We start from the raw sequence: 18062 nt of genomic DNA, 5'->3' as shown, positions 1-18062 counted from the left end.
ACGTTCCCTCTCTGGTCAGACCACCCACACAGGAAACCCTGGATGAGCAGAGGATCATCCCAGCGTCCTCTGGCCGCTTCCGGGAAGCAGAGAGAAGCTCCCTAGAGACAAGGGCTGTCTCTGGGCTCCATCCCAGAAATGGGTTAGTGTCCAGAGGACTGAGACGCACAAAAGCAGCTCCCCTTCCCTAGATGGTTCAGGGATGCAGAAGGTGGTACAGTTGCCCCAGAAGGCACCTAGCCAGGCAGACTTGAGCGAGGGGGATGACAAGGGGTCTTTGGGGAGAGTGAGAGCTGGGTGCTCCCAGGAGCAGCCTGAGGGGTCCTGGTCTATGTGGAAGGAAGACTTGGCCCCCTGTAGATCCACAGCTCCTGTGACCTCCCTCATCCTTCCTTCCTCCCAGGATCCCTCTCTGTGGACCAGCTCAAACACAAACAAGATGACGGTGGCCTGAGAGCATCTCCCAACAAAACTATCTTTATTCACAAATTACATACCTCACTGCAAAGGTCCTGCTCCCACCCACACCCACCCAGACCGCACCCCCCCCCACCTTCCTCACCCTCCATAACCCCACTTCCCCCTCTCCCCACCCTGGTGGTCCTGCCCTCCCTCCCTTTCCCCACATCAGCCAGGATCAGCACTGGGATGAGACCACAGGGAGCCCCTAGGGTCCCCTGCAGGCCGCCCCAAGGGGCTGGCACTGGAGAGCTGGCCCACGGTTCCCTACTGGCTGCAGTGCCGCTTCCTCCTGCCCCCTGAGGCAAAGGGGTCACACCTTCTCTTTCTCGGCTGTGTGGGGCGATCCAGCCCCAGAGCCAAGGCTGGCCTCCCAGAGACCCCTAGGTCAGCCCCGGGGACAGGCAGCTTCTCACCAGCAGCTGGGCCTCCACACGGAGCCCGCGTCCTAGACTTGGCGGCGGCTGGCGGAGCTGGGCTGAGGCCTGTTCCCTGAGGGGAGGGGCCCTGGGGAGTTCTCTGGGTCCCCCAACCTCCAGGGCCGACCAGCCCCGAGGCAGGGGCAGGACTCAGGCACAGGCCCCGGGGCAGGAGGTTGTGCTCAGAGGCCAAGAGGAAGGCCAGGCTGGGGAGGTCCCCCTCGTCCTCACTGGACCCGTCCCTGGGCCCTCGGGCCTCCTCAACAGGAGAGGCTCCTCTGAGAACGGAGGTATCCCTGGGGCCCAGTCGAGGGCCAGGGCGCCTTTGACCCTGGGGAGGGGACGGCCGTGCAGCCCGGAATGGAGGCAACTCCTGATGTCTGGGAGAGGGAACAAAGCCTTTGGGCCTGGACAGGCCAGTGTCTGTCTGGCTGAGCCTATGAAGGGCCTTGAAATCCATCTCTGGTGGGCAGGCATCATCGCAGACCCCGAGCTGGGGGCCTCGGTCGTGCCTCTGGGCACCTTGCCCGGCGCTGGACTCAGAATGACTTGAGTCCATTCGGGGTGCGCTGTGACTGGGGGGTGCTCGCGCACCCTTGTCCTCCTTCAAGGCCAGGAGTCGTTTCTGCACCAGCTGGCAGGAGGGAGGAGGACAGTGACTGCTCCACACACACGTGTGAGAGGAGAAGCACTGGGCAGTGGGACAATGGCCCTCAGGGGTAGGAGGAGATGGGTGACCCCGGGACTTGAGTCCACACGCAGACACTGTGTGTTCCTGCCGTCCTCCTGCACCTGATTCCCAGCTGTGTGTCCTACGTCCCCTCGCGGCTCCCCATCCCTCCTTCCTGTTGCCCTGCACTGCACCCACCCCAGGCCTCCCAGGCAAGGGAGGGATGGACACAGCCACGTGGGCCTCCTGTCCTGGGGTCCTATCTCTCCCCTGCTCACCAGAGTCCCTCCCTCCCCTGTCTTACCTGGGTGTCCCTCGTCACCCCTTTTCTACCTGGGGTCCCTGGCTCCCCTGGCTCCCTGGGGTCCCTGAGTGTCCCTCTCCCTCCCCTGGCTCACCTCTTCAAGGGTGAGTCCTTCCTCCTGCTCCAGCTCCTCAGCTAGGGCCAAGAGATCCAGCTGTGCTTCTGGAGAAAGCAATTCCTCCAGGAATCGAGGGTGAATGACCACCTCCACCTGGGACAGAAGGAAGAGGCTGTGAGCATCCTTGGCCAGGAGTGGCCTGTGAGCCAAGGCCTGGAGGGAAAGTGAAAAGCCGAGACCCGCACCTCCTCCCCTCCACAAGGCGGGGATGGTTATCTGACACACACACACACACACACACACACACACACACACACACACACCCCTCCCTACACACAAAGCCCCCCCCCCCACTACAGCTCAAGAACAAGGAGCTGAGCTTAAGTCCCATTGGCCTGGGAGGAACCCAGATCTTGGGTGCTGAGAGTTCCACGCCCTGGAATCTAGCAGACCCCAGGCTCCAGGCCAGCCCACCTTGGTGATGAAGTCTTCCTGGGAACACAGCTGGTCAATGTAGCTCAGGAGATCTGGGTCCGGGTAGGTCCCGTCCTCCTCCTGCTTCAGCTCACTTCCGTCCTCTCCACATTCTGCATCTGACTCGCCCGTGGCTGAGTGGACAGGCCCCACCAGTACCTCCATGATGTCCACATACTCTCTCACAGCCCCAGGGGGAATCTCCTTGGGTGCCTTGGGCCCCAGGGGCCGCTGGGATCTGTGTGGCTTCGGGCGGGTAGGCTGGGCCCTGCGGCTGGCCTTCCTGGGAGCGCAGGCTGAGGCAGAGCAGGAAGGAGGGAAATAAGGTGAGGGGCTCCCAGTCCACCTCCTGACCACCGAGCACACGGTGGTGACTGCAGTGTTGGGGTGACATTGACGTGAGTGGGGGCGGGGTCAGGACCGCCTGAAGCCGTATGCACAGTGGGAGGGGCAGGTAAGGGGGGCATCTAAGAGAGTCCCATGTGAAGGGGTGTGGGACCTCTGATTTTCCTGGGGTCTCCCCATCAAGCCCACACTTTAGGCAGACTTTGTGTGGGGTCCTTTGATAGGGAGCTGGGAGAGGAGTTTCAAAACGGACCGAGTCAGAACCCCATTGTGACCAAGGGCTGCTGAGACCCGCCCCTCCCCCCCCCGCCCCGCCTTTGGTAGCTGTTCTGGTTGAAAGACCAATGCCCTCTTGAAGGAAAAGGACCCATGTGGGGACAGTGGCCATCCCGAGGCCCTTGTTATCTTTGCCGTCAACGCCAGTGGGAATGTGGGTGCCTGGCTGAAGGCCCACGTTCGGGACTGGGGGCCCCCGAGGATCCAGCTTCAGTGGGGCTGGGGGAGGCAGGCCCTGTACCCCCTGTAGCCATTGCAACGTCTGAATCTGCATCTCCTCCTCTGCCTCAAATTCCATGAACCTAGGGGGTGACAGAGGCATAGGCCACCCTGAGCTAAAGGCCTGGGCTCTGGAGCCCAACAAAGGTGGCAGAGAATGAGGGATCGGGAGAGGATGTGCCTTGGGGCTGTCAAGGCCCTGAGATGCTGTCCACAGCAGAGAGCTGTGGAACCAATCCAAGATCTGGGACACTTCCTGCCTCACCAGCACTGGAGGGCATTGAACAGCATAGACCCACATCACTGAACTGGGCCAGGTCAACGGGACCCACAGCAGACCCACGGGACACCCTCCTCATGCCCCCGTCCTTATCTAGAACCACACGAACAGCCAGAGGCTGGATCAGACATGTGTTCCCCACAGGGGTCCTTGCCCGAATCCAGGATCCTGGGCTGGGACTGAGAGTCCTGGGACATAAACCTGCAGACAGGGCTCAGGAGAGGCTGGAGGACATGGACGCTGAGCATAGAGGGGAGCTTTCCTTTCCTCTGAGAGGCGCTTGTTTGATTTTGTTTTTTGAACCAAGGGGATTGCCGTGGAGAAAACCCTGGAAGGGCTGACAACAGGCTGTCTTCCCCGGCCTCTTCAGGGATGCCAGGGTACCCAGGCAGGCCACTCTTCATGAGGAGCGGGGGTCCCAAATTCTATGTCAGTGGCCGCCAGCCACCCATCACTACGGAGGCAGCAGGCTGGTGGGTGGAGCGCATTCCCCTGCAGGGCCCTATGGCTGGAGCTGGACCCCTACCAGACTCACAGCTTTACCCCACCCCATCCTGAGACCTCCATGTCAACACAAGGGTGGGTGAGCATCAGGGGAGGGCAGAGCCCCGGTGGAGGAAGGACAGAAGACTCAGGCTCTGCAGGTGAAGGAGGGGCTCCTGGAGGGCAAAAGGGCCCCTGGGATGCAGGGACCCTGTGCTGGGTGACAGTCCTCCTCCTTTGTCCTCTCTGGTGGGCACCCCTACAGCCAGACCCTGCCCTGGGTCTGGCCCTCAGCCACCGCTCTCACCCACCCTGCAGCCCTTGAGCCCAGGACGCTGACTCACTTTTCCGCCATCTCGTAGTAGATCATGCGGTCAAAGTTGCTGGTGCGCTGCCACTCCTGCACGGCCAGCTGCTCTCTCTCCTCCAGTGCCATGGTGGGCTTCAGGTGGGCCAGGGATCGCAGCACTGGGTTGTAAGCCGTCGGGGTCCGTCTCCGTGACCAGCCCAGCCCCCACCTGCCCGACCCCACCCAGCCATGCAGACCACATGTCACTCAACGAACGTAAGGACGGGGAGAGGCAGGTGTCTGGGAGAGCAAGACAAGGCTGCCCGGCTACCACTGTCACCGCCTCACACTCCCTGGAGGATGACCACCCACTCCCAGGCTAGAGCTGGGACCTTGTGCTTGGGGAGCGCTCTTCCTCCTCAAGATTGCCTTTTCATAATCAAAATCACTCTCAGTAATGAGGCATGGCAGGTGCCAGGCAATCTGCTAACACATCATAGATTAGCCCAAGGAGTCTCCTGCACACTCCTCTGAGGTACGTGTAACTGTCCCCTTTTCACGAGGGACCTGCGGTTTAGGATGGAAAAGCCTGCCAGGCTCACAGCTCTCATAGGAGAGCGCCCTCGCCCTTAGGAGAGCTCTACCACGGCCCTGTTCCTATTGGGATTCTCCCGAACAATGAGAGCCAGGTGTGCATGAAGCTCTCTCCTGGGCCCCGCACCCCTACCCTCCTCTGAAGTCACAGCCCTGGCCATGCACACTCCAGTCCTGAATGAGGGGAGACAGCACCACAGGAGAGCGCGGCATCCACCCCGTGGCTCCTCACCTTACACCACAGCCCTCTGACTGCACGTCTCCAGTCAATATGACCGTGAGAATCCTAAGACATCGAGTTGGTGGGGTTCACAAGGTGGTGGGGTCAGTTGACATAAGGCCCTGAAGGGATGTCATGAACGGGCAGAGTGACGTGTATGACTGACTGTGTGCCTTCTCAGAGCATGGACATCGCCCTCAGACCTTCCTGCCATATCCCTAGAATCCTAACCTGTGAGTCCACCCACAGTTCCTCTTTATCTAAAATCTCCGATAAGCTCATGACCCCCTGCGAGTTCACTCACATGAGAAAGCAGGAAAGAGCTTCTGCATCAGGACTCTGCGGAAGGTGCCTCCGGGCCAGGGGCTTGAAGCGCTGCCAACGTCGGAAGTTCTCGCACACGCTCTTGGGGTTACAGGAGTCATCCTGCGCGGCCTTGGACTGGTTGGTGGCCAAGTTGCCCTCCCTGGAAGTGCCATGTGGCCGTGGCCCAGAGTTCGCTGGGGGGATGATGGGCGCCAGCTGGGCAGCTGGTGGTGGCGCTCGAGGAAGAAAGCTGGGGGTCCAGCCTCCCATGCCAGCCTGAGTCACTCCAACATCTGGAGCAGTCACAATGGTCTCCATCGCAGGACTTGCTAGGAATATGGATGCAGGACAAACAGCACTCCCACTGAGGGCCCCTGGGATGCGCCAGTTGAAGGGGGCCTGAGTAAGGACAAAGGTCTGAGTCTGGGGGGGCCCTACTGGCCTCCCTTCTGAGCTGACTTGGAAAATGACGTTGCAAGCCCCAGGGGCACTGGGGCCATGGCCACCATGAGCCAGCAAAGGTGTTGTGGGGAAAGCTGGCAGCAGCAGGGTGCTGCCAGGAGGGAAAGATGGGGTCATGGGGGGTGGCGGGTGCTGCTCCCGGGGTGGCCAGTGTTGGGGGCCAGGAACAGGTGGAGCAAAGGGCACTGCCGTGAAAGGAGACAAGGAGGCACCAGGGTTCATGGTCACATCCGTTCCCAGCACTGCAGATGCTGTTGAGGCAAAGGAAAGGGGTGAGTGCCGGAGGAGAATGGGCACCGGGGACTGAGGCTCTCTGGGGAACCAGTGTGTAAATCTCCACAGGGGAGGGGCCTTTGGACAGGGGAGACTGTGCAGTGTGCAAATGTCCTGGAGTGATTTTCCTGCTCTGACCTCCAGTTGAGAAGTATTCCACTGGTGACCTCGCTCTATCCACCTGGTTCCCTGACCCTTGTCTGCCAAGAATAAACAGTCTCAGCAAGCACTGACTCGGAGAGCCTCCCTAAGGCGCCCCTGGCACCTAAGCCTCACAGGCTGTCTCCCAAGACCTGGAACTGGGTGGACATCTGCTCTGTGAGAAAGGCCCCTCAGCAGGTGCACCAGCAGTTTGGGAGCTTCTCCAAGGTAAGTTCTCGGCACCCAGATGCCCTTTGTGGACAGGCACTATTTAAAATCTTAGGGCCCCACCTCCTCCTCAGTCTTCCATTTCCTGATGCTCAGTATAAGTCTTCTGTTTCTTTCCTAGCCTCACAAAACAAAACAAAGATGCTGGAAAAATCTCTCTCCAGTGGAATCCTGATACAAACCTATTACACCCCGGCCCAGCATGCAGCTGCATCTCAGAACCACCCACAGCAGACCCTTAACGTGAGCCAGGTCCTGCCACCCCCTCCCCAGTGCCCAGAGTCACTGTCATCACTCAGGGGTCTGTTCTGAGGAGGGGGGATCTGAGAATTAGGTGTGTGTCCCTTAGATTCTGTCATTTCACAGCCAGTGATGGTTGCAGAGGATCAAACAGGGGCCAGGGAATTATCATGTTACATTGGCTGTGGGAGTAAGACTGCCTGTGGTCTTTCCCCTTCCAGCTCCCTCTAACGGAAAGTGAGACGAACTGAGAAGCGGGCACGAGCCAGGTGCCATTGTGATCAAGTTGTCTGAAGCACCTGTCCAGGAGAACAAGGTACACAGCACGGTGCACCTGGTTAATCAGAACAGGTGTCATAGGACGTCTAATAACACAGAAGATGTCTTCCTGCCTCTGGGTGACACTCCTTCCCCCTTTGTAAAGGGAATCAGCCTTCACACACATTCCACCCCAACCAGCCGCACTCCACATCGGTTCCCTGTCCATGAAGGAGTGACACCAAATATGAACAAACTCTTCCTCTCAAGGCAGGCCTGAGGGTCCGCCATGAGATACTGGACAAGATGACATAGGTCTGAAGAACTGCATTTCCACAAAAGGAAGAGCCATTCCCAACAACCTGGGACCCCCAGCACTCTCTTGGCTGAAGCTACATGGTTGCCCATCCCCTGTTGGATCCAAGGCAACAGTTAGCTGAACGGAGAAGTGAGCTCTGGGCTGGAAGGAGTGGAGGAGGTCTGGGCTGCGGCAGTTAGAGGAACTTCCTGCCTAGCTCTGGGAGAGGACACTTCACTGCAGGTGTGGCCACACACAGCCCCACTGAATAGTTTTCTGACTAAGACCATCTGTCCCCCTGGCCCCATTAGACACATTAGCTCCAGTTCACATCCCTTAGAGAGATATGGTGGGGCAAGCTTCAGCTGCCTGAGGAACCCAACACAGGGCTAGGCTTTCCTCGTGACCCTCCCTGTGTCACGACCAGGACATCACCCACATCCCTACACACACGTTTCAAAGAGGCTTGTCTCCCTTCTAGAAAGAATCAACCTCCCTACTGCCATCCTTTCTCCATACTCAGGCCAGTTCCCCTTCAGCCACCTCCAATGACCTCCTCCTGCCCCGTACAGTCTCAGAGTGCTTCAGGCTCCCCAGTCTCCCCAGGAGAGAGAGCCCAGAGCTCTCTCCTTCCTCTACTCCAGTCCAGCTATGTGCCCACATGTCAACTGTCACCTGTGAACCCCAAGGGTTTGATGGATGGCAGGGTCTCTGAGAACACACCCCCAGCCTACAGGCTTACCTCCTTCTAAAACCATCCCGCAGGCTTGGGCACGGACGATCGCTGCCTCAGCCGCGATGAGAAAAGTCAAAACCAGGATCCAGAGAGTGACCTGCTCCAGCAGATGCTCAACATCCAAGTAAAGGAGGGAGAAGTTTGAATCTAAACTATAGAATGTGGGACGGAAACATTCTGCAGCGGGGGAGGGGCAGAGGGCAGGTGGGCCTGGGTGGGATGGGGAGACATTCCATGAGGGCTCTGGCAGGTAGGCAAGAACTGAAGTTCCTTCCACATTACACGGTGGCAATGCAATTTGTATGTGCCTCTGTGGGCGATTTATAAATTGCTTTTTAGAGTCATAGCAGCAAGGTTGGATTTGATGTTCTCTTTATTTCGCTCCTTTCTCCATCAACCTACTTTTGTGTCCCTCAACCCACTCTGCTTCCTACCTGGCTGTTGACTTACTTCAACAGAGACTAGACTTTCAGAACAAAATTCAGAACTTTTAGTCTGATAAACACTTGGGTATTTACGGCCACATGGAACCAAGTGTTTGAAATTAGGATTGTCTCAACAGATGCAGCATGGTTGATTGCTGTATGTACATCATTCCCAAGGAAGTGGTCCTTGTGCTCCAACCAACATCCACCAAGAGCAGCCTTACTAATGCTCCTTTGTGAGGGAAAGCCCCCCTCCATCAAAAAATCATCATGCAGCCCACATGTCTAAGAGCAGAATTCACTAAATGTGTTTCTCATAGTATTACATTGTTGTTAAATATTTTGTACCTTTTTAAAATTTTAATATAATAGTTTAACAAATAGTACCTTTGCATGGTTCAAGTTCAAATTGTGCAGAATGGAATTTGCACTCACGCCTCCTCCTCCCACCTCTTTCCCCTGTCAACCCAATCCTCTTTCCCAGAGGAAACCATTATTATGTTTCATTAAAATCTTTCCAGAGATACATTGTGCAACTAAAAGTGAATGCAATCTATTTTCATTTTTGAAAATGTCTGCAGTTGTTTTCTGGTTGAAAATTCATATGTGTTCCAACATGTCTGAGGATATTTCCAATGATTGTCTTTGTGTTGGTATCATGGCTCTTCTATTTTTGCACCAGATCCCTAGAACAAGAATTTCTATACTCGCTTAAATTTCAAAGTACCTGAAAGAATAGGGTGGCCAGATCTAGCAAATAAAAATAACAAATGCCTAACTGAATTTGATTTTTGTATTTCGCAAAAACAATGAATTAGTTTTTAATATAAGTGTGTCTTATGCAATATTTTGGACATAGTTTTACTTGCAAATTCTTTCCCTGTTTTTCTGAAATTTGCATTTAACTGGAAAGCTGTATTTTATCTGGCAACACTACCAAAAATGTATCATATATTAAGCTATTATTAGTTACTCATCCTTGTGAGAAAGTGAACTCGGAGTAAAGAGACTGAAGTGTGCATCTTGGCTTCAACACGAAACCCAGTTGCAAATACACACAAAATCTGCAGGCTCTTTGAATGAAATGGATTTGGAAGAGCCATCATATAGCATTGAATGTCTAGGCTTAGGAGGGGGAAGGACAGAAGTAAGGAACAAGAAGGCAGAAAATCTTCTTCTCTTTCTTTATGTTAAGGGACTAAACATCGTAGAGCGCTGGTTTTTCTAGGTGTTAAAAATCCACTACCCATGAAATGGATGTGCACCTTGAGACAATGCCAAGACTTTATCCACCAATGTTCAATCCCCATTCATACAAACCCACTTCCATCTAAATCCTATCCTGCAAGCCCAGCTTATAAGCTTGTGCATTTCCTGCCTCCATTACTTACCCTGACTCTTTAGAATCTAGGCTCATCAGTGCATACGGTCTCATATGCATGGGAATCATGGTAGCAATGCTTTTTTAAAAACATGTTTGATTCTTATTTTCATACTGAGAATCAATGTCAGTTTATCACTATCAAGATGATATGAAAGAGTATTCATGTCTTGTGTTGTGAGAAGAGAGGATTGTTAAGAAACTTGTCAAGGAAGATGAAGAGTGAAAACCTCAGAAGATTGAAACCCAATCTTTTGGGAGACAAGATTCCCTCACAGCTGTAGCAGCAGAATTCTTACTGATTGTAGGGTGTTGGGGAAGGAAAGAGAGGTTTAGAAGGACTTTTCTACACTGTGAAAAAGACTCCTGTTGGTGCTTAAGACATTCCTTGCCCCTTGTCAGGAAAAGTTGCCTCAAAAGAAGATGAGAAGATGAGGTGAGAGTATTTCAAACAATATCTTGGTGAACTTTATATAAAGAAACTCCTGTTGGGGACTGAAAAAAAATAAACAACTTGGAAATATCGCTGAGTACTTGAGCTTTTATCATGAAGGAAAACTGAAATGATTTTCAACCAATAACTTCATTCTAGAGGGATGGTGAGGCAAAATATTGTACCCAGGCACTCAAGAAAGCCAGGCTTCCTTGTTGCTTCCCCGTCTTTTCAACCAGTTATTTACAAGATTCTCACTCATAACTCTGACACAGTATCTGAATGAGTCTTCTCAGGGCCACTGATACAAAAATTACATTGTGGAAAAATTATCCAGTCCCAATACTGTGATCATTTTTGTACTGCTTCAAAATCCTACACCCCAGAGACAGATAATCAAATTAGCCCGAATGGAATTTGGAAAGACCTGTCACGGAAGGGAGCATCTAAAAGTCCTTTGGATCATGATCTCTGACCATTCCTGCAGAGACGTTGGGAGCAGGCATTGGCTACTGAGAAAAAAACATCTCTGGACACAGATCACAAGCCTCAGAAGACAGTTCATCTTCCACTCAATCACGGAACAATAGAGAAACGAAGAGATACCATGTTCGTGTCTCGTGGGGTTTTCAAATCTGTGCACTTGGAGGCTCTTAGTGCTGTTAGATGTGAGGGGTCTTCAGAAACATCCTGTTGAGTGAGAAATGCTCTAACCTTGCAACTGACCAGAAAGAGGATCTGGTGATTGAAGTTTCTTTGGGAAGCATTATAAAGGTCAATAAGCTGATCCCACTATTTATTATTTTTATTGCCAACTGCAATTCTGCAATATATTACCAAAAAGGAGAAAGGCAGAGTAAAATTCTTCCCATACTACCTGCTGTGTTGATATTGACTCATTGTCACAGCTCGCTCAAAGCTGTAACAAAAACTTGACCAAGGAAACACCTGTGAATCAACATTTATTGAAAAACCTCCATGTATTGAATACACTAAGAATAAATATTCTTGTAGAGTAAATGCGTTTGGAAAACCTCTTGGAATGGAGTCAGGAGACAGTATCTCGGAGTGTTTCCCAGGTCTGAAATTCTTTGCTAGGTTGTTCTTTAAGGGAAACTGCAGGCTTGCTGGGAAAAAGGACCTACTGTTTTGAAAGGTACAGACAAGAACCAGGGAACTGCAGTCCACAGGGCTAGAAAGCACTTGCCCCAATTTGAGGATATTGTGCTTGAGCTCTTGAAACTCTGTGTATGTAAGTGTGTGGATTTCACGTGTGCAATTTAAAAATCACGAGTGCTCATCTCACAAGAGCTGGTTTTGAGAAGAGACCGCCACGAAGGTTGCCGGTGAGGAGACACCACCAGAAAGGGTCGCTGATGCCCCCCAACCCTCCCTTTCTCTCCTCTCCTGCAGGGACCTTGTGGCCCCGCGCCTGCACACATGCGCACGCCCACTGGGGGCGGGGCTCTCGGGCACTCGGACAGCCAACCTCCAAGGGGCGTCTGTGGAGCACGCTGCGGGGGAAGACAGGGGCGCATGCGCGCGAGTGCTAGGGGCGGGCCGCAACGGCCTTCCTGGCTGGGGGCGGGGCCTCTGATGGCGGCCTATAGCCTCAGTAATATGAACCCTGAGGTAAGGGATACTGGGAGTCTTCACCCCTAGGTGTGACTGCTCCGCGCTGCTGTTCACCCTGTGGGTCATGTGTGCCCTTGTCCTTGCAGGGAGACTCCCCGCGTTGGGGATTCACACCCCCATAGAGCCCGAGACCCCGAGGGGTTTACACCAGGAGTGTTGGCTCCGCTGGGGAGCAGGCTGCGTGGCCGGTGCGGGGACGGCGGGGCCTGCAGTGGGGGGTGGACGGTGTGTGTGAGGTTACACAGGCGCCTCTGGTCTGCGCCTTCTGAGGAGAGCAGGCGCTGGAGGGAAGCGCTTCCCATTGGAAACCGTCATCTGGTTCAGGTCACTGGAAAATGAGGGAAGAGCTAATGAACAGCGTCATAGTTTCACTAGTAAATTTTTTTTTTAAGGATTCTCTGGTTTTTAGTAAATTTGCCAAGTTGTACAGTCATCACCAGAATCCAATTTTAGAACATTTCCATCATCCCAGAAAGATCCTGGTGCCAATTAACAGTCACTCCCCATCCCCCGCCCCCGCAGCCCTAGGTAACCAGTCATCTACTTTCTGTTCCTATACTATAGGTTGACCTTTTCTGGATTTCATATCAGTGGGATAAAATAATATGTGGTTTTATGCGTTTGCCTTCTTTCACTGAGCTTAATGTTTTTGAAGTTCATCCATGTTGTAGCGTGTATCAGCAGTTTGTTCCTTTTTGTTCCTGAGTGGTGTTACAGTGTGTGGAGGCACCACATTTCTGTCTCTCTGTTCACAGCTGATGGACATTGGGATTGTTTCTGGTTTGGGGCTGTCTTTAAAGACTCACACAAGTTTTTGTGTGGACCTATGTAGAGGTTTTTTATTTTTCATATTTACCCCCCCTTTTTTTTAATCTTTATTGGAGTATAATTGCTTCACAGTGCTGTGCTAGTTTCTGCTATACAACAAAGTGAAGCAGCCATATGTACACACATATCCCTGTATTTCCTCCCTCCCAAGCCCCACTCCCAACCGCCCCATCTCACCCTTCCAGGTCCTCAGGAAGCATCAAGCTGATCTCCCCACGCCCTGCAGCAGCTTCCCACCAGCCATCCACTTCACACCCCGCAGTGAGCATATATCAATGCTACTCTCTCACTATGTCCCAGCTTCCCCTCCCGCCTTCCCCCAGTGTCCTCAAGCCCGTTCTCTATGTCTGCATCTCTGTTCCTGCCCTGCCACTAGGTTCATCAGTACTGTTTTTCTAGATTCCATATGTATGTGTTAGCACACGGTATTTGATTTTTTCTTTCTGCTTTACTTCACTCTGTATGACAGACTCTAGGTCCAAGCCACCTCACTACAAATAGCTCAATTTCATTCCTTTTTATGGCTGAGTAATATTCCATTGTATATATGTGCCACATCTTCTGTATCCATTCATCTGTCCACGGACATTTAGGTTGCTTCCATGTCCTGGCTATTGTAAATAATGCTGCAATGAACATTGTGGTACATGTATATTTTTGGAACATGATTTTCTCAGGCTATATGCCCAGGAGTGGGATTACTGGGTCATATGGTAGCTCTATTTTTAGTTTCTTAAGGAACCTCCATAGCCTTCTCCATAGTGGCTGCACCAATTTACATTTCCACCAACAATGCAGGAAGGTTCCCTTTTCTACATACCCTCTCCAGCATTTATTGTTTCTAGACTTTTTGATGATGGCCATTCTGACTGGTGTGAGGTGATACTTCATTGTGGTTTTGATTTGCATTTTTCTAATGATTAGTGATGTTGAACATCTTTTCATGTGTTTGTTGGCAGTCTGTATGTAATCCTTGGAGAAATGTCTATTTAGGTCTTGTGCCCATTTTTGGATTGGGTGGGTTTTTTTTTGATATTGAGCTGCATGAGCTGCTTGTGTATTTTGGAGATTAATCCTTTGTCAGGTGCTTCATTTACAAATATTTTCTCCCATTCTGAGGATTGTCTTTTTGTCTTGTTTATGGTTTCCTTTGCTGTGCAAAAGCTTTGAAGCGTCATTGAGTCCCACTTGTTTAATTTTGTTTTTCTTTCTATCATTCTGGGAGGTGGATCAAAAAGGATCTTGCTATGGTTTATGTCATAGAGTGTTCTGCTTATGTTTTCCTCTAAGAGTTTTATAGTGTCTGCTTTTATTTATTTATTTATTTTTTTGAGAGGTGAGGGGAGCTGCTCACAGGTACATGTGCATACTACCCAAACTTTATTTAATTCTTCTGACAAGGGCAACATAATGTAAATAACAAAGGTGCTAATTTCAGGTACAAGTTTCAAACAATGAGGATGCAAATATATTTCATACCAGGCAATAACTTAGCATAAATAACTATAAGAAAATTAAATTACTTCCCTAGGGGATTCCTAAGGACCAAAAGCAGATACCAATGGCCTATTTTAAATATGTTCACAGACACCTAAAGGCAGTCACTATTCAAGGAAGAGTTGTGGCATCTAAGTCTTAGTTCTCAGAGCTGGAGGTCCCTTTGTTTTTCCTCCCAGGCAGAGGGAAGCTCGACTTGCTCTGGGGCTGGGAGAGTTTGCTGGCTAACAGAGTGAAGGGCTCGATCAGGGTCTTGCGGTCGGTGACCGTCACCTCCCACAGGCGCACTTTCTCACTCTTGGCCCACTGCTGTGCCACTTCGGCGTCCACTTGTCTCTGCTCAGAAAGGTCAATTTTGTTTCCTAATACAACAATTGCCACCTCTTTTTTATCTTTGAACTTATCAATTTCTTTCTTCAGAAGCTCCACTCTTTGAAAGGATTCAAGGTTATTCACACTGTACACGAGAACAAAGCCATCAGCAAACGAAAAATAATGCTTCGGCAGCTCCACACCTTCCTGCAGGCCTCTGGTGTCGTAAAGATGTAACTGTTCCTTGACTCCCCGATCCGTTTCCACTGAAGCCATATACACATCTTCCATTGTTTCACAGTCCTCCATTCCAATGGTGTGATTCCCATAAAGGAGCTGCTCCAAAATCGCTGTTTTCCCCACAGATAACAAGCCACAAACCACAACCTTACAGCCCTTTCCCATCTTCTCTTAGGATATCACTCCTCGCGGCGGTAACACGTCTGGACGCTTGCCCGCCCAGGCCTCGCTATGGACGGTCGCCGGCGGCGGCGGCGGCAGCCCTTGTTTCTCAGGCTCGAATCCGGCATAGTGTCTGCTTTTACATTTAGCTCTTTAATCCATTTTGAGTTTATTTTTGTGTATGGTAGTAGGGACTGTTCTAATTTCATTCTTTTACACCACTTATTGAAGAGCTGTCTTTTCTCCATTGTATGTTCTTGCCTCCTTTGTCATAAATTAGGTGACCATATGTGTGTGGTTTATCTCTGGACTTTCTGTCCTGTACCAGTGATCTATATTTCTGTTTTTGTGTCAGTCCCTTACTGTCTCGATTACTGTAGCCTTGTAGTATAGTCTGAAATGAGGAAGCCTGATTCCTCTGGCTCTGTTTTTCTTTCTCAAGATTGCTTTGGCTATTCTGGGTCTTTTGTGTTTCCATACAGATTGTAATTTTTTTTATTCTAATTCTGTGAAGAATGCCATTGATTATCTGATAGGAATTGCATTGAATCTGTAGATTACCTTGGGTAGTATAGTCATTTTCACAGTATTGATTCTTCTGGTCCAAGAACCTGGTATATTCCTCCATCTTTTCATGGCATCTTTGATTTCTTTCATCACTGTTTTATAGTTTTCTGAATACAAGTTTTTTGTATCCTTAGGTAGGTTTATGCCTAGGCATTTTATTCTTTTTGTTGCAGTGGTAAATGGGATTGTTTCCTTAATTTCTCTTTCTGATCTTTCATTGTTAGCATATAGGAATGCAAGAGATTTCCATGCATTAATTTTGTATCCATCAACTTTTCCAAATTCATTGATGAGCTCTAGTAGTTTTCTGGTGGCATCTTTAGGATTTTCTATGTATAGTGTCATATCATCTGCAAACAATGACAGTTTTACTTCCTCTTTTCCAGTTTGGATTCCTTTTCTTTCTTTTTCTTCTCTGATTGCTGTGGCTAGGACTTACAAAACTGTGTTGAATAAGAGTGGCGAGAGTGGGCATCCTTGTCTTGTTCCTGACCTTAGAGGAAATGCTTTCAGTTTGTCATCATTGAGAATAATGTTTGTTGTGGGTTTGTCCTATATGGCCTTTATTATGTTGAGGTGTTCCCTCTGTGCCCACTTTCTAGAGAGTTTTTATCGTAAATGTGTGTTGAATGTTGTCAAAAGCTTTTTCTGCATCTTTTGAGATGATCATGTGGTTTTTATTCCTTAATTTGTGAATATGGTGTATCACATTGATTGATTTTCATATATTGAAGAATGCTTGCATTCCTGGGATAAATCCCACTTAATCATGATGTATGATCCTTTTAATGTGTTGTTGGATTCTGTTGGCTAGTATTTTGTTGAGGACATCTATGTTCCTCAGTGATATTGGTGTATAATTTTCTATTGTTGTGATATCTTTGTCTGGTTTTGGTATCAGGGTGATGGTGGACTCATAGAACTTGGGAATGTTCCTCCCTCTGCAATTTTTTGGAAGAGTTTGAGAAGGATAGGTGTTAGCTCTTCTCTAAATGTTTGGTAGAATTCACCTGTGAAGCCAGCTGGTGCTGGATTTTTGTTTGTTGGAAGATTTTTGTATTACAGTTTCAATTTCATTACTTGTGATAGATCTGTTTATATTTTCTAATTCTTCCTTATTCAGTCTTGGAAAATTGCACCTTTCCAAGAATTTGTCCATTTCTTCGAGGCTGTCCATTTTATTGGCATAAAGTTGTTTATAGTAGTATCTTATAATCCCATGTACTTCTGCAGTGTCAGTTGTGATTTCTCCTTTTTTCATTTCTAATAGTATTGATTTGTGTCCTCTCCTTTTTTTTCTTGATGAGTCTGATTAAGGGCTTATCAATTTTATCTTCTCAAAGAACCTACTTTTAGTTTTATTGATCTTTGCTATTGTTTTCTTTATTTCTATTTCATTTACATGTGCTCTAGTCTTTATGATTTCTTTCCTTCTTTCTTTAGTTGTTTTAGGGGTATGGCTAGATTGTTTATTTGAGACTTTTCTTGTTTTTTGTGGTGAGGCTGTATTGCTATAAACTTCCCTCTTAGAACTGCTTTTGCCGCATCCCATAGATTTTGGGTCGTTGTGTTTTCATTGTCATTTATTTTTACGTATTTTTAAATTTCTTCTTTGATTTCTTCAGCAATGCTTGGTTATTGAGTAGTGCACTGTTTAGCCTCCATGTATTTGTGTTTTTTACAGTTTTTTCCCTGTAATGGATTTCTAATCTCATAGTGTTGTGATCAGAGAAGATGTTTGATGTGATTTGTCTTCTTAAATTTTCTGAGTCTTAATTTGGACCCAAGATGTGATCTATCCTGGAGAAAGTTCCATGTGCACTTGACAAGAAAGTGTATTCTGCCACTTTCAGGTGGAATGTCCTATAAATATCAATTAAATGTATCTGGTCTATTGTGCCATTTAAAGCTTGTGTTTCCTCGTTTATTTTCTGTTTGGATGATCTGTCCTTTGGTGTAAGTGGGGTGTTAAAGTCCCCTAGTATTATTGTGTTACTGTTGATTTCTAATTTTATGGCTGTTAGCATTTGCCTTATGTATTGAGGTGCCCCCACGTTGGGTGCATAAATATTTACAATTGTTATATTTTCTTCTTGGATTGATCTTTTGATCATTATGTAGTGTCCCTCCTTGTCTCTTGCAACATTCTTTATTTTAAAGTCTATTTTACGTGATATGAGTATCACTACTCCAGCTTTCTTTTAATTTCCATTTGCATGAAATATCTTTTTTGCATCCCGTCACTTTCAATCTGTATGTGTCCCTGGGTCTGAAGTGGGTCTCTTGTAGACAACATATATGTGGGTCTTGTTTTTGTATCCATTCAGCCAGTCTGTGTCTTTTGGTTGGTGCATTTAGGCCATTTACATTCAAGGTAATTATTGATATGTATATTCCTATTACCATTTCCTTAGTTGTTTTGGGTTTGTTTTTGTGGGTCTTTTTCTTCTCTTGTGTTTCCCTCATAGAGAATTTCCTTTAGCACTTGTTGTAAAGCTGGTTTGGTGGTGCTGAATTGCCTTAGCTTTTGCTTGTCTGTAAAGCTTTTGA

At 49.2% G+C, this 18062-nt stretch overlaps 2 protein-coding genes across 2 annotated transcripts; both read right to left on the bottom strand.

Moving 5' to 3' along the window:
• Positions 1 to 726: 726 nt before the first annotated feature.
• LOC130844434 (NUT family member 2G-like) lies at positions 727 to 11972 on the bottom strand. Its single transcript, XM_057720681.1, has 8 exons — positions 11578 to 11972; positions 8039 to 8184; positions 5395 to 6109; positions 4332 to 4481; positions 3148 to 3307; positions 2385 to 2663; positions 1947 to 2063; positions 727 to 1512 (listed from the first exon to the last, which is right to left on the bottom strand). The coding sequence occupies exons 1-8, from the start codon at positions 11970 to 11972 to the stop codon at positions 727 to 729; spliced, it is 2748 nt and encodes a 915-aa protein (XP_057576664.1).
• A 2299-nt stretch (positions 11973 to 14271) lies between these two features.
• Positions 14272 to 15064, bottom strand: LOC130845983 (NF-kappa-B inhibitor-interacting Ras-like protein 1). The gene has a single exon (XM_057723898.1). It carries the CDS (start codon positions 14946 to 14948, stop codon positions 14370 to 14372), a length of 579 nt encoding a protein of 192 aa, XP_057579881.1. The 5' UTR covers positions 14949 to 15064; the 3' UTR covers positions 14272 to 14369.
• Positions 15065 to 18062: the final 2998 nt, after the last annotated feature.

Source organism: Hippopotamus amphibius, chromosome 2, assembly GCF_030028045.1.
Source record: "Hippopotamus amphibius kiboko isolate mHipAmp2 chromosome 2, mHipAmp2.hap2, whole genome shotgun sequence".
Lineage (NCBI taxonomy): Eukaryota > Metazoa > Chordata > Mammalia > Artiodactyla > Hippopotamidae > Hippopotamus > Hippopotamus amphibius.
The sequence above is the reverse complement of the archived record's forward strand: the minus strand, read 5'-3'. Positions and strand labels throughout refer to the sequence as shown.

What these genes read in the sequence shown, in the direction of transcription:
- LOC130844434 (XM_057720681.1), bottom strand. Translation starts at nt 11,972, where the DNA reads ATGACCCACAGGGTGAACAGCAGCGCGGAGCAGTCACACCTAGGGGTG. An exon ending in TCTTCTCAAAACCAGCTCTT is followed by an intron (nt 8,185 to 11,577) that starts GTGAGATGAGCA and finishes CACATTCTATAG; the next exon opens with TTTAGATTCAAACTTCTCCC. An exon ending in CGGGATGGTTTTAGAAGGAG is followed by an intron (nt 6,110 to 8,038) that starts GTAAGCCTGTAG and finishes TTGCCTCAACAG; the next exon opens with CATCTGCAGTGCTGGGAACG.
- LOC130845983 (XM_057723898.1), bottom strand. Translation starts at nt 14,948, where the DNA reads ATGGGAAAGGGCTGTAAGGTTGTGGTTTGTGGCTTGTTATCTGTGGGG.